Source organism: Rhinopithecus roxellana, chromosome 14 (genome assembly GCF_007565055.1).
Source record: "Rhinopithecus roxellana isolate Shanxi Qingling chromosome 14, ASM756505v1, whole genome shotgun sequence".
In the NCBI taxonomy this organism is placed as follows: Eukaryota; Metazoa; Chordata; class Mammalia; order Primates; family Cercopithecidae; genus Rhinopithecus; species Rhinopithecus roxellana.
Window position 1 is genome coordinate 89573493 of NC_044562.1, and position 15749 is coordinate 89589241.

General features: G+C 41.5%; 3 protein-coding genes across 4 annotated transcripts in view; all 3 read left to right on the top strand.

Moving 5' to 3' along the window:
• The window catches only part of BMPR2 (bone morphogenetic protein receptor type 2), a 203329-nt gene that overhangs the window by 20888 nt on the left and 166692 nt on the right, over positions 1-15749 (top strand). The gene's annotated exons all lie outside the window — the stretch shown is intronic.
• Positions 6728-7720, top strand: LOC104680808 (elongation factor 1-delta). The gene has a single exon (XM_030916067.1). It carries the CDS (start codon positions 6814-6816, stop codon positions 7657-7659), a length of 846 nt encoding a protein of 281 aa, XP_030771927.1. The 5' UTR covers positions 6728-6813; the 3' UTR covers positions 7660-7720.
• On the top strand, positions 8293-8773 carry LOC104680801 (NADH dehydrogenase [ubiquinone] 1 alpha subcomplex subunit 5). The gene has a single exon (XM_010386893.2). It carries the CDS (start codon positions 8333-8335, stop codon positions 8681-8683), a length of 351 nt encoding a protein of 116 aa, XP_010385195.1. The 5' UTR covers positions 8293-8332; the 3' UTR covers positions 8684-8773.

The window sequence follows — 15749 nt, forward strand, 5'->3', positions numbered from 1 at the left end:
GCTGCAAAAAAGTCAGGTAAGAGGAAACACTTGGAAAGCAAAAAATAAATGAAGGCAGAGAACATCATAAAGAGATATATGAAAAGAAGCCCCGTTTAAATTATTTGGTAATATGTGATATACATGGTACATCAGAGATACTGCATGCTTGAATTTTTTGGATTTTACAGATATAGCAACAGTGTATTTCATTGATGTGAGTATCTTAGAGTTATCTTGAGCAAGAAACTTTTTTTTTTTTTGAGACGGAATTTTGCTCTTGTTGTCCAGGCTGGAGTGCAGTGGCACTATCTTGGCTCATGGCAACCTCTGCCTCCCGGGTTCAAGCGATTCTCCTGCCTCAGCCTCCCAAGTAGCTGGGATTACAGGCATGTGCCACGGCTAATTTTGTATTTTTAGTAGAGTCGAGGTTTCTCAGTGTTGGTCATGCTCGTCTCGAACTCCCGACCTCAGGTGATCCACCCGCCTTGGCCTCCTCAAGTGCTGGGATTGCAGGCATGAGCCACCGTGCGCGGCCTGAGCAAGAAACTTTTTATTAATGTCTTGAATCCCCAGTGTAATAAAGTTGGGAGCAGGGTCAGTAAATAACTTTTTCCTCAAAAATATCATATTTTTTTAAACCTAAGACATCATCAATTGTAGGAGACACCACTAGGAAAGAAAACACTGCCAATTAAATTATGAAACTATAGTGATTATAAAACTAACCCCAATTTCAGAAATGTTGTGATGTGAAGTACAGCATACATTATACAGAAGTTAACTATCAATTGATATCTCATTGAACCTTTAGAACCTGATCTATAGTCTCATTTAAGTAGATCACAGTAATAAGAAAATGAGTCTCTGGTTTCAGTATTTTATGACTGGATATCTATAGGGAAAAGTAAATATAGATAAGTGTAGGTTTTTTTTTTTTTTTTTTTTTTTTTTGAGTCAGGGTCTCGCTCTGTCACCCAGGCTGGAGTGCAGTGGCACAAACGTGGCTCCCTGGGGCCTCCACGTTCTGGGCTCAAACAGTTTTGCTGCCTCAGCCTCTCCTGAGTAGCTGGGACTACAGGCATGCCACCACACCCAGCTAATTTAAAAAATTTTTTTAGAGTCGGGGTCTTTGCCATGTTGCCCAGGCTAGCCTCGAACTTCAAAGCTCAAGCAGTCTTCCCATCTCAGCCTCCCACAAGTGCTGGGATTATAGATGTGAGCCACCACACCTGGCCAAAAATACTTCCTTATATTGTCATCTTTACAGATTTTCTGGCCGAGCACGGTGGCTTATGCCTGTAATCCCAGCACTTTGGGAGGCTGAGGTGGGCGGATCACCTGAGGTCAGGAGGTTTGAGACCAGCCTGGCCAACATGGTGAAACCCGATCTGTACTGAAAATATACGAAATTAGACAGGCACGGTGGCAGTCACCTGTAATCACAGCTACTCGGGAGCTAAGGCATGAGAATTATTTGAACCCAGGGGGTGAAGATTGTGGTGAGCCAAAATTGCGCCACTGCCCTCCAGTCTGGGCAACAGAGCAAGACCCTGTCTCAAAAAAAGAAAAAAAAAGAATCTACACTTACCTATACTTACTTTTCTTTATAGATATCTAGTCATAAAATATTGAAACCAGAGACTCATTTTCTCTTATTACTGTGATCTACTTAAATGAGACTATAGATCAAGTTCTAAAGGTTCATTGAGATATCAATTGATAGTTAATTTCTATATAATGTATGCTGTCTCAAAACAAAATAATATAAAGATTTCCTTTTGTTTTTAGGGAAATTTCTCATTTAGCTGTTTTCTAATTGCAGGTGAAAAAAACTGGCTTAAAATAAAAAAGCTATATGTGAAGCAAATTGTATGCTGTTATGCAACTAATTTTGCCACGTACGCTTAATGAAGGAGGCAGGAGGCCATTGAGCTAGCCATCAAGGGAGATAACTTGACCTAGTGCTTTTCTGCAGGGAAGCAGTTAAAATAAGTTTGAAGAAATTATATATTTAAGGAGAAGGCACACTAAGACAAAATACTTAACTGCTGAGTTTTGAATATTCTTCTGGTTTTCCCATATCTACTGACATTTGAACATTGTTTAGTATTACTGTAAGGAGATATTAAGCAAAACAAGTTGGAACCCTGCCTTCTGTAATCTAGCTTTTACATGTTTATGTAGATTAGGTTAGGTTAAGAGAAAATACCATAGTATTTTGTAGCGATGAACAAGGCATCTGGATTCCTGACTTCAATGGCACTTATGTACTTGTTAAGAAGACAGATCATAGCTGGGTGCGGTGGCTCATGCCTGTAATCCCAGCACTTTGGGAGGCCAAGGCGGGCAGATCACCTGAGGTCAGGAGTTCAAGATCAGCATGACCAACATTGAGAAACCCTGTCTCTACTAAAAATACAAAATTAGCTGGCCACGGTGGCCCATGCCTGTAACCCTAGCTACTCGGGAGGCTGAGGCAGGAGAATTGCTTGAACCTGGGAGACGGAGGTTACGGTGAGCCGAGATCGCGCCATTGCACTCCAGCCTGGGCAACAAGAGCAAAGCTGTCTCAAGGGAAAAAAAAAAAAAAGGACAGATTATGAGTAAGTAGATACATGAAGGAACAAGATTGTTAGAGACTGTGATAAGTGCCACAGGGCTATATTAGAGGGTAACTGGGGAAGGCCACTCACATTAGGTAAAGGGGTTCAGTGAAGCCTTTCTTATGAGGTGAGACCTGAGGAATTAAAATCAGCCAGATATGTGAATAATTGCAGGAAAAACATTCCAGATAGAAGAACAGAAAGTATAAAGGCTAGGAGGTAAGAAAGAGCTTGATATTTCACAGGATCAGAAAGGAGCTTGTTGTGGCTCAAATGTTGTGAATTAGGAAGAGAGATGCACGACAAGGGGTTAGATAGGCAGGCAGGAGCCAAATCGTGTGGGGATTTGTAGGCCATGGTAAAGATCAAGTTTGAATTTTATTCTGAGAAAATGACAAATGCTTTAGAAAGAGTTTAAGCAGAGTAATTTCATAATCTGATTTTCATTTTTCAAAGACCACTCTGGTTTATCGGTGGAGAAGAATTAGAGAGGAGCCATAGGAGAAATAGGAAGACTGGTTAGGCAGATGTACTAGTCAGGATGGCCAAGGGTAGTGGCAGGTTGAATTTTTTCCTCTAGTACTGTCAAGTAGCATTTTGGTATCATTGCAAGCCTACTTCTGTAATATACAGTTTTTTAAATAGCAGAGACTCTTTCTTGGGTTTAGAATGTATAGTTGAGTGCTGGACTTGGTGGCCAATGTCTGTAATCCCAGCACTTTGGGAGGCCGAGGCAGGAGGATTACTCGATCCCAGGAGTTTGAGACCAACCTGGAGAACATAATGAGATCCTGTCTGTACAAAAAATAAAAAATTAGCAGGGTGTGGTGGCACTCACCTGTACTCACAGCTGCTCAGGATCCTGAGGTAGGAGAATCACTTGAGACCAGGAGGAGTTCAAATCTGCAGTGAGCACAGATCATGCCACTGCACTCCAGCCTGGGTGACGACAGAGCGAGACCCTGTCTGGAAAAAAAAAATAGAATATATAGTTGAATTAGTTTATTATTATGATTATGGAGATGAGATCTTGCTGTGTCACTCTCAGACTGGAGTGCAGTGGTACAGTCATAGCTCAATGCAACCTTTAAGTCCTGGGTTCAAGCCATCCTCCTGCTTCAGCCTCCTGAGTAGCTAGGACTACAGGTGTATGTCACCATGCCAAGCTAAATTTTTTTTTTTTTGGTAGAGACAACGTCTCGTTATGTTGCCCAGGCTGATCTTGAACTCCTGACTTCAATATGATCTTTCTGCCTTGGCCTCCAAAAGTTCTGGGATTACAGGGTGAGCCATCATGCCACCCTTAATGTAGTATTCTTTGACTGCAGAATTAGATTTAAATGGAATAGTACAAAGGCTGATTTTTAACTATGCCTTGATTGAAAAGTAAATGCTTTTAAAAGTACTGATAGAGGAAGTAATCTTAGATTTTAGTAGACAATAATGGTAATAGCACACATTGTTGTTTTTTCATAATGAGCATAATGGTTATATTTAATGAGAGTTTTAAAATTTATGTTTTTATTTCTACTTGGTGATTTTTATAACAAATTATACTTAGGCTCAGGTCTCAATATAATTATCTCAATAGTGCATAGTTTTAAATCTTTAACTTTGCCACTAGAAATTCACTTAATTTTTAATTTAGCTACTAATTGTGAAACATTTTTGTTTAGTAGTTTGTTCTTTTATTCATGTAAATCAGTTTAAGCCTTTTCTTATTTAAATTACTTAATTCTACTTCTATAATCTATTCTAATACTGAATTCTGAAACTTTCCTAAATTATTCTTGATTTAGATAAAATGATTTTAAACTGGTAACTTTAAAAAATAGTTACTTCAAAATAATATACATACATGATAGAAAAAATTCAAATTGTGAAAGGGCATAAAATGGAAAGAATATTTTATAACGTTCTTATTATCTAAACTAGGCAAAGGTTGGCGGCTTTCTTTCAGTTGGATATCACTCAACCTATTGAGTATGCAAATGTCTTTTGTTTGCGTGCCACCCAACTCAGCAGTAGTGAGTGAAGGAGAACTGATGAAGATTGCCAACAGTACCTCACATCTCATCTCCCCTTTTATGTAAGAATAAAATTGGATGGCATGTGGTGGCAATACCTGAAAGGAACATGGTTCTAAGAGTGAATTTAAATAGTTTATCATTTGTATTAATAGATGTTTTTTACTCCAGTAGGTGCACATTTTTCTGGTAGTGGATACAAACAATTACAGTGTACTAAGAACTTTACTGAAGCATTTCAAGGCAAAAGTATTCTTAAATGAAAATAGATACAAGTGGTTTGTTTTGCTAATGAATTTTGGAGATCATGATCAGTAGGACCACATTTACCAAGTTTTGCACGCCAACTGAAATAGCTTCATCTTCTGTATAGGTTGTGAATCCTTAATACATATGTAATACTTAGTCTTTTACTTGGTATAAGTCAGTGAGATGATTAATCTTCATTATATAACATTTTAAGTTGATATAAATGAGCAGTCTTTTTTGGGTTTTTGTTTTTTTTTTTTTTTTTTGAAGCAAAAGGTGAGCCAAAATGTTAATCTTTAACAAATATAGTGGACAAAAATTTGTTGAGAAAGTTTCAGATTAAGCAATCATGCAGCATCAACCAAGGAGCCTCAACATCATAATTAACCCAGCTTCCTAACAAAGATATGATTTAATTTTTGTTGTTGAATGATTTCAAGACTGCATTTTCGTTTTGGGATTGTTCTGTATGATGCAGTAAAATGTTGGAAATCACAGTGGTTGCTTAAAATGAACATGCTGCAAAGGGGGCTAAAAAGTGCTTTTTGTAAAGAGCTCTATTGTTAGTACAGTTTTGCTTGTGGGTCCTCTGTCTTTTAGGGGAAGGCTGTAATGCCTAAAAGTTGCCAGTGCTTCATTAAGCTAATGCTGAATTATAGCCAGACATTCAGTTGATCAAGACCGCAGACTTCCCTGAGATCCAAGAGGAGCAGTTAGGGAAGGGAATGAGGTGGAGGTGGGAGGTGGAATAGGCCTTTTTTACATAGTAATTTTATGTATTTATTATGTCAAATGAGTTTAGCATGCTTTATTATTAGAATCAATTTGGCTGGGCGTGGTGGCTTACGCCTATAATCCCAGCAGTTTGGGAGGCCAAGGCAGGCGGATCACGAGGTCAGGAGTTCGAGACCAGCCTGACCAACATGATGAAACCCCCGTCTCTACTAAAAATACAAAAATTAGCCAAGTGTGGTGGCACGCGCCTGTAATCCCAGCTACTCAGGAAGCTGAGGCAGGAGAATCACTTGAACCCAGGAGGCAGAGATTGCAGTGAGCTGAGATCATGCCACTGTACTCCAGCCTGGGCAATGAAGCGAGACTCCATCTCAAAAAAAAAAAAAAAAGAATTAATTTAAGCCTTGAATGCTCTGTAACTTTTTCTCCCATTAGCCTTTCCATTTTTTTCAGTTAATAAGAAACAACACTGATAGCAAGACTTACATTGTGTGTGTGTGTGTATATATGTGTGTGTGTGTATATATATATATATATATTTTTTTTTTTTTTTTCTTTTTTTGAGACAGAGTCTTGCTCTGTCACCCATGCTGGAGTGCAGTGGCACGATCTTGACTCGCTGCAACCTCTGCCTTCTGGGTTCAAGCGATTCTTATGCCTCAGCCTCCCTAGCTGGGACTACAGGTGCATGCTACCGTGTCCTGCTAATTTTTGTATTTTTAGTAGAAATGAAATTTCTTTTCTTTTCTTTCTGAGACAGAGTCTTGCTCTGTTGCCCAGGCTGGAGTGCAGTGGTGCGATCTTGGCTAACTGCAGCCTCCGCCTCCCGGGTTCAAGCAATTCTCCTGCCTCAGCCTCCTGAGTAGCTGGGACTACAGTTGCGCACTGCCATGCCTGGCTAATTTTTGTATTTTTAGTAGAGATGGGATTTCACCATGTTGGCCAGGATGGTCTTAATCTCCCGACCTCATGATCCTCCTCCCTTCGCCTCCGAAAGTGCTGGGATTACAGGCATAAGCCTTTTTTTCTCATATAATTTTGAACAAAATAATACTTAGTTTTTCATTCAAATTAGAAATCTAATTAAAAGTGATACCTCTAAAAAGTTAATATTTGACTCATTTTAAGAAAGCAAGATTATACTCCCTTTCCTCAGGCATCCAGCGTCCGCCGATTCCTCCTCCCTTGTTGCCGCGTCCTTGGCTGGCGTCAGAAAAATGGCTACAAACTTCCTAGTACATGAGAAGATCTGGTTTGACAAGTTCAAATATGACGACGCAGAAAGGAGATTCTACGAGCAGATGAACGGGCCTGTGGCCGGTGCCTCCCGCCAGGAGAATGGCGCCAGCGTGATCCTTCGTGACATTGCGAGAGCCAGAGAGAACATCCAGAAATCCCTGGCCGGAACCTCAGGCCCCGGGGCCTCCAGCGGCCCCAGCGGAGACCACAGCGAGCTTGTCATCCGGATCGCCAGTCTGGAAGTGGAGAACCAGAGCCTGCGTGGCGTGGTACAGGAGCTGCAGCAGGCCATCTCCAAGCTGGAGGCCCGGCTGAACGTGCTGGAGAAGAGCTCGCCTGGCCACCGGGCCACGGCCCCGCAGACCCAGCATGTGTCTCCCATGCGCCAAGTGGAGCCCCCAGCCAAGAAGCCAGCCACACCAGCAGAGGATGACGAGGATGATGACATTGACCTGTTTGGCAGCGACAATGAGGAGGAGGACAAGGAGGCGGCACAGCTGCGGGAGGAGCGGCTGCGGCAGTACGCAGAGAAGAAGGCCAAGAAGCCTGCACTGGTGGCCAAGTCCTCTATCCTGCTGGATGTCAAGCCTTGGGACGATGAGACGGACATGGCCCAGCTGGAGGCCTGTGTGCGCTCTATCCAGCTGGATGGGCTGGTCTGGGGGGCCTCCAAGCTGGTGCCCGTGGGCTACGGTATCCGGAAGCTACAGATTCAGTGTGTGGTGGAGGACGACAAGGTGGGGACAGACTTGCTGGAGGAGGAGATCACCAAGTTTGAGGAGCACGTGCAGAGTGTTGATATCGCAGCTTTCAACAAGATCTGAAGCCTGAGTGTGTGTGTGTGCGCGCGTGCGTGAGGCCCTGCCACGATTAAAGACTGAGACCTGCAAAAAAAAAAAAAAAAAAAAAAAAAAAAAAAAAAAAAAAAAAGAAAGCAAGATTATAATAGGGTCATCTTATTTGTTCAGATTCTTTAGATTTCATATTTTTATATTTTAAGAAGTTTCAAACCTACTGAACATTTTATTTATGTGGATGTACACTCAAGAGTGAGATATTGCAGGGCGTGGTGGCTCACACCTGTAATTCCATCTCTTTGGGAAGCCAAGGCGAGTGATCACCTGAGGTCAGGAGTTCGAGACCAGCCTGACCAACATAGAGAAACCCTGTCTCTACTAAAAATACAAAATTAGCCAGGGGTGGTGGCACATGCCTGTAATCCCAGCTACTTGGGAGGCTAATGGAGGATAATTGCTTGAACCCGGGAGGCAGAGGTTGTGGTAAGCCGAGATGGTGCCATTGCACTCCAGCCTGGGCAACAAGAGCGAAACTCTGTCTCAAAAAAAAAAAAAAAAAAAAAAGAGTGAGATATGAAGGGCTTTTACCCTCTATATTTTATATTTCTGTGGTACCTGAATATCATTTTACCAAATTTGTAAGTCTTATAATTACTGTGATTAGAAATATAATTTTGGTCATCGACTCGTCGGCGCTGTCATGGCGGGTGTGCTGAAGAAGACCACTGGCCTTGTGGGATTGGCTGTGTGCAGTACTCCACACGAGAGGCTAAGAATATTGTACACAAAGATTCTTGATGTTCTTGAGGAAATCCCTAAAAATGCAGCATATAGAAAGTATACAGAACAGATTACAAATGAGAAGCTGGCTATGGTTAAAGCGGAACCAGATGTTAAAAAATTAGAAGACCAACTTCAAGGTGGTCAATTAGAAGAGGTGATTCTTCAGGCTGAACATGAACTAATTCTGGCAAGAAAAATGAGGGACTGGAAACCATGGGAGCCATTAGTGGAAGAGCCTCCTGCCGATCAGTGGAAATGGCCAATATAATTATTAAGTGACTTCAATGTGTTGATGGAAAACTGATGTAATTAAATGTACTATTGTATTAAGAGTGAAAAAAAAAAAAAAAAAAAGAAATATAATTTTAAGCCCTAATAAAATGGCTTATTGTCATTTTAGAGCTAAAATTTGTCGTTTTTTTTTTTTTTTTTTTTTTTTTTTGAGATGGAGTCTCGCTGTGTCACCCAGGCTGGAGTGCAGTGGCATTATCTCGGCTCACTGCAGCCTCAGCCTCTCTGGTTCAAGCAGTTCTCCTGCCTCAGCCTCCCAAGTAGCTGGGATTACAGGTATGCACCACTGCAACCGGCTAATTTGTATATATTTTTTTAGTAGAGACAGGGTTTCACCATGTTGGCCAGGCTGGTCTCGAATTCCTGGCCTCAGGTGATTCACCTGCCTTGGCCTCCCAAAGTGCTGGGATTATAGACATGAGCCACCAAGCCTGGCCTAAAATTTGTCTTCTGCTAGGTATATATAGATTTGTAGATGAGTGTCCAGTAACATTGACCATAGTTTATTTTATGAATTAATAGTTAATGAACATCAGATATTGGTGATACAGCAATAAACTAGATAAATATATTTCCTTTTGGAGTTAATAGTTAAGGTTTGTTACATGGGTTGGGTATATTGGGTGGTGCTGAAGTTTGGGCTTCTACTAATCCCATCACTCAAATAGTGAACATAGTACCCAATAGGTGGTTTTTCAGCCCCTGCCCTCTTCCCTCCCTGCTTTTGGAGTCAGCAGTATCTATTGTTCCAATCTTTATGTGTGTGGAGCCTTTTTTTTTTTGACAGGGTCTTGCTCTGCCAGGTTGGAGGCTCACTGGAGCTTCAACCTTCCAGGCTCAAGCAATCCTCCTACCTCAGCCTCCTAAGTTGCTGGGAGTACAGGCATGTGCACCATGTCCAGGTACTTTTTAAATTTTTTGTAGAGACAGGGTCTCCTTATGTTGCCCAGGATGGTCTTGAACTTCTGGACTCAAGTGATCCTCCCACCTCAGCCTCCCAAAGTGCTGGGATTACAGGCACAAGCCATCTCACCTAGCCATGGACACTTTTTAAACTCCATTTACAACATTGGTCAGCTTTTTCTTACTGTACTATAAATTGGACACTAACGAAGTTTTGTGGTCCTGAAATCTGAAAAGAAAGTCAGATACAGTGATTAGAACTGTTTAACTGTTCTGTCATTTCCTCTACTATCTTATTTTTATTCATTCTGTAGAAGTCCAGACAGGAAAAGGTTGATTGTTAGTAGGGTGACTACATAATTTGCAAGTCCCAGGGCAAAATGAAAACGGGGGCTCCCTTATTCAAAAAGCAGAATAAATGTGCTGTTAAAGGTACTAAAATACATACCTTTTTTTTTTCTTTGTGGTATCTCCTTCAACTTGTCATAGTTTTTAAAATTTATCATCTAATGTCATTCTAAGCAAAGAAAAATTAGAATGTTAAATCATTAGCTTGAATTTTACTGTTCATCCCTATATATTGTGCAGTGTCCATTTAAAATGCAAATATAAGAATATTTACCTCATTTATGGAAACAGTGAAATTATACAGTCATTTTGTAGCTTGCACTTGCATGTGTAGTTTGTTTTTACCAGAACAGTAGAAACTCTGTACAAACTAACTCAGTGGTTTTTATTTTACTTCTTGATAAATACATATTCTACCAACATTCTACATTCTGCTTACTGATGAGTGGGGAAGGACTGAGAAGAAAAGGAATTATGGGTGGCCCTGTCTCTACCTTTCCTTTTTTTTTTTTTTTTTTTTTTGAGATGGAGTCTCGCTCTGTCGCCCAGGCTGGAGTGCAGGGGCCGGATCTCAGCTCACTGTAAGCTCCACCTCCGGGGTTTACGCCATTCTCCTGCCTCAGCCTCCCAAGTAGCTGGGACTACAGGCGCCCGCCACCTCGCCCGGCTAGTTTTTTGTATTTTTTATTACAGACGGGGTTTCACTGTGTTAGCCAGGATGGTCTCGATCTTCTGACCTCGTGATCCGCCCATCTCGGCCTCCCAAAGTGCTGGGATTACAGGCTTGAGCCACCGCACCCGGCCTCTACCTTTCCTTTTATGTTATCATATCCAGCATAAGTAGTTGACTAATACGGGCAAGTAATAGGAGAAAGAAAGGATATGATCGGTTTCCTTCATTGTTAGTTTAATAAAACACCATTGCCTTCTTTCTGTGTTCCAAGTAACACAGAAGGGGCTGTGAGCAACCCCTTCCAATGAGAATTAATATGATTTTCTTTGTACTCTATGGCAGAGAAGAGGCTCTTATTTGTTTTTTTTTTGTTTTGTTTTGTTTTTTTTTTTTGAGACGGAGTCTCTCTCTGTCGCCCATTCTGGAGTGCAGTGGCACAATCTCGGCTCATTGCAAGCTCTGCCTCCTGGGTTCACGCCATTCTCCTGCCTCAGCCTCCCGAGTAGCTGGGACTATAGGTGCCTGCCACCACGCCTGGCTAATTTTTTTGTATTTTTAGTAGAGACGGGGTTTCACCGTGCTAGCCAGGATGGTCTCGATCTCCTGACCTCGTGATCCGCCTGCCTTGGCCTCCCAAAGTGCTGGGATTACAGGCGTGAGCCACCGTGCCTGGCCATTTGTTTTGCTTTGAGAACCCTGGCTAGTCCCTGTCAGGAGGATGCTAGGTTTTAGCTTGGGTTTAAGGAAATTGGTTATATGCTGTTAACCATTTATACAGTAATAAATTGTTTAATAGGAATTTAAGGCCCAAGCCATAACAGGAGTCCTACTGTTCTAATTTCTGGAAAGTGAACATAGTTTCATGAGTGTGGAATATTTGTAGCATATTAAAATTGCTTCCTAGGTATAGTTAACTTATCTCTTATGGTTTTACCCTACTGTAAAGGGAAACCATACAGAATTGAGTATTAGTGAATAAATAAACCTCTATACCAGAGATTGGCAGGCTTTTTTGGGTCATGGTGTCATTCCAAGTTAGGGTTAGGCACACACTCGAGGCTGTGACTTGGTAATCGAAGTGTTTCACTTTGTTCCTTCTGTGCCCTGGCTGCTATGCAAGGATGGCAAGAATGGCCTAATAAACTTAAAGCTGTAGTAATGCTACAATTGTCTGGTAGTAGTGGTTGAGGCCTGGATTAGTATACCTGAGGAGTCCTGTTCAGGCGTTATTCTTTTTTTATTTTCCTTTTTTTTTTTTTTTTTTTTGAGACAGAGTTTCAAACTTACTCTGTTGCCCAGGCTGGAGTGCAGTGGCATAATTTCGGCTCACTGCAAACTCTGCTTCCTAGGTTCAAGTGATTCTCCTGCCTAGCCTCTCAAGTAGTTTGAACTGCAGGCATGCACTAATTTTTTTTTTTTAATAGAGACAGGGTTTCACCATGTTGGCCAGGCTGGTCTCGAACTGCTGACTTCAAATGATCTGCCTACCTTGGCCTCCCAAAGTTCTGGGATTATAGGTGTGAGCCACTTCACCTGGCCTGATTTTTGTATTTTTAGTAGAGACAGGACTTCACCATGTTGCTCAGGCTGGTCCTGACTTCAAACTCCTGATCCATCCGCCTGGGCCTCCCAAAGTGCTGGGATTACAGCACTTTGTGTCAGCCACTGTGCCTGGCCTCAGGTGTTATTCTTCATGCTTATGTTTGTTTTGTCCATTTGGGGCATCTTGTTGGTTATCATAAATGTTGGTGTGATCAGGTACTGCTCCTTAATAATACTGTATTTGGCTGGGCACGGTGGCTCACGCCTGTAATCCCAGCACTGTCGGAAGCCCAGGAGGGTGGATCACGAGGTCAGGAGTTTGAGACCATCCTGGCTAACATGGTGAAACCCCGTCTCTACTAAAAATACAAAAAAATTAGCCAGGCGGGGTGGCAAGCACCTGTAGTCCCAGCTACTTGGGAGGCTGAGACAGGAGAATGGCGTGAACCCGGGAAGCGGAGCTTGCAGTGAGCCAAGATCACACCACTGCACTCCAGCCTGGGCGACAGCGAGACTCCATCTCAAAATAATAATAATAATAATAATAATAATAGTAATAATACTGTGTTTATACTTTATTCTGCATAACTTCTTTTAACTCAGGATTTCATAAAACAAGATTGAGAAAAACCAACTCTGTTGTATAAAATAATGTATAGCTCTGAATAGTCATGTCTGTGATTTTGGGTAAAGTGCCAAAAGACCATTCTTCTATGAAGTGCTTTTTACTTTTGCAGTTTTAGGTGGCAAAATAATTTCGTATCTTATTTCTTCACAGAAACCATATGTCTGTGGTTGCTTCTTAGCTCTATCAAATATCCACCTAAGTGCACCAAAAGGTTAAATTGTTTCTCATAAAAGGCTAGTTTTGACAAATTTTTGCTGTTAGCTTTTCATTATCACCAGATGTTGACTGTACTGGCACAGTGGTGTATAAAATCTAGAGAGGAAACAAATCAATGTGAACTATAGCATAGTTAATGGGTCTTCTCCAAAGCGCTTATTTGAGTAGATAAATGTACATATAGCACTTCGCACTATGTCTGGTACAGAGGAGAGGCATGCAACAAATGGTTTTAGAATAAATAAAAATTCAGTTCTTGTAAGCATTAGTATGAATTACATGAGGGACTTCCAGGCACTGTAATCAGTCTTCTATCTTTGAGATTTGAATGGAGCAGGAAACAGGGCGTAGGACCTACAAGGAAACAGGAAGATTATCCATGTTTTTATTTCGCATTCCACTTGAACTATCTTGGAAACACAGGGTATAACGTCAAACAATGGTCCTATAAGTATTTTTTAAAATTTGTTTTTATCTGTTGCTTTATCTGCTTTCTGTTATATTATTGTATTCTATGTCTGGATGTTTTCAGTTGATTCATTAATATCAGGAGTAGTGTGTTTCCTTGTCAAGGAGATACTGCATTTTCTTCCTAGTCCCATCATTAGCCAAAGGAACAAAGTACTCTTCTTAAATGTTCATCAAAACAGGTATATGAGCCGGGCGCTGTGGCTCACGTCTGTAATCCCAGCACTTTGGGAGGTCGAGACGGGCGGATCACGCGGTCAAGAGATTGAGACCATCCTGGCTAACACTGTGAAACACCTTCTCTACTAAAAATATAAAAAATTAGCTGGGTGTGGTGGCACGTGCCTGTTGTCTCAGCTACTCAGGAGGCTGAGGCAGGAAAATCCCTTGAACCCGGAGGCAGAGGTTGCAGTGAGCCGAAATTGCGCCACTGCACTCCAGCCTGGGTGACAGAGCAAGACTCCATCTCAAAAACAAAAAACAAAACAAAAAAACCCAGGTATATGAGGCTGGGCGCAGTGGCTTATGCCTGTAATCCCAACACTTTGAGAGGCCAAGGCAGGTGGATCACTTGAGGCCAGGAGTTTGAGACCAGCCTGGGCAACATGGCGAAACCTTGTCTCTACAAAAAATACAAAAATTAACCAGGCATGGTGGTACACACTTGTAATTGCAGCCATTTGGGTGGCTATGGCACGAAAATCACTTGAACCCAGAAGGCAGGGAGGTTGCAGTGAGCTGAGATCACGCCACTGTAATGATGGAGCAAGACTCTGTCTCAGAATATATATATATATATATATATATATGATTACACATATATTTCAAAAAAATTACATTTTCCAGAACCAAAATCCTCACAGGTGTATGATCTCTAAAACAGGCTAGACGTGGTGGCTCATGACTGTAATCCTAGCATTTTGGGAGGCTGAGGCAAGGAGGATCACTTGAACCCAGGAATTCGAGTCTTGCCTGGGCAAAATAGTAAGATTCTGTCTCTATTAATTAAAACAAAAATAAAAACAAAAAACAGGCATATAATCTCCAAAATAAATGAATCATGCAGGTCAACTATGATGTGGGGAGAACTCAAAAAGGTATATAAACATAATTGTATTATAAATGGATAATACACTGAAGGAGCTGGGGAAGAAAATAACTAGCCTAAGATACTTTGGAAAATTATAAGGCTAAAGACAAAAAGAATTATATGCAAATATCGTGGTCTCATTAGTAAGCTTTTTTCTCATGGGGCAGGGGTTAGCAATTCTACTTTAAATATACACTTGCAGTAAACAAATAAGAAAATATTGTGGATAATAAGATCTAGGTTCCTAACTCTCTCCACTGAGGGGACCTAGAAATTAGGAACACCGCAGTAGCAGTGATCACAATAGTGCCTCAGATCTTGATTTCTTTTCTTTTTTTTTTTTTTTTTAAACGGAGTCTTACCCTGTCCCCCATGGTGGAGTGCAGTGGCACGATCTTGGCTTACTGCAATCTCCACCTCCTAGGTTCAAGTGATTCTCCTGCGTCAGCCTTCCTAGTAGCTAGGATTATAGGCATCTGCCACCACGCCCGGCTAATTTTTGTATTTTCTGTAGAGATGGGATTTGGCCATGTTGTCCAGGTTGGTCTCCAACTCCTGACCTCAAGTGATCTGCTCGCCTTGGCCTCCCAAGATGCTGGGATTACAGGTGTGAGTCACCATGCCCGACCCCAGATCTTGGTTTCTAAATAACATTCTCCACTAATAGGAACCCTTGAGAAATGATTGATTCCAGGACTGAGGCAGGGAAAATTGAAATGAACCTGAAACATTTAATGGTATCAGAAAGTAACTAAAAAAATGATAGGGGCATATGAAAGGATCTAACCAACCTGAAGAGATAGTTCCATTGGTCAAAGCTGAGACAAAATAAATAACCTTAGTATTGGATTTCAATCCATAGAATATAATAAATATCAGTGAGTCCATACTAACATAAACAAGGGAGAAAGGACAGCTTTTTCTTTCTTTCTCTTTCTTTCTTTCTCTCTCTCTCGCTCTCTCTCTCTGTTTCTCTCTCTTTCTTTCTTGAGTTTCGCTCTGTTGCCCACGCTGGAGTGCAATGGGGTGATCTCGTCTCACTGCAAGCTCTGCTTCCTGGGTTCACGACATTCTCCTGCCTCAGCCTCCCAAGTAGCTGGGACTGCAGCTGCCCACTGCCACGCCCAGCTAATTTTTTGTACTTTTAGTAGAGATGGGGTTTCACTGTGTTAGCC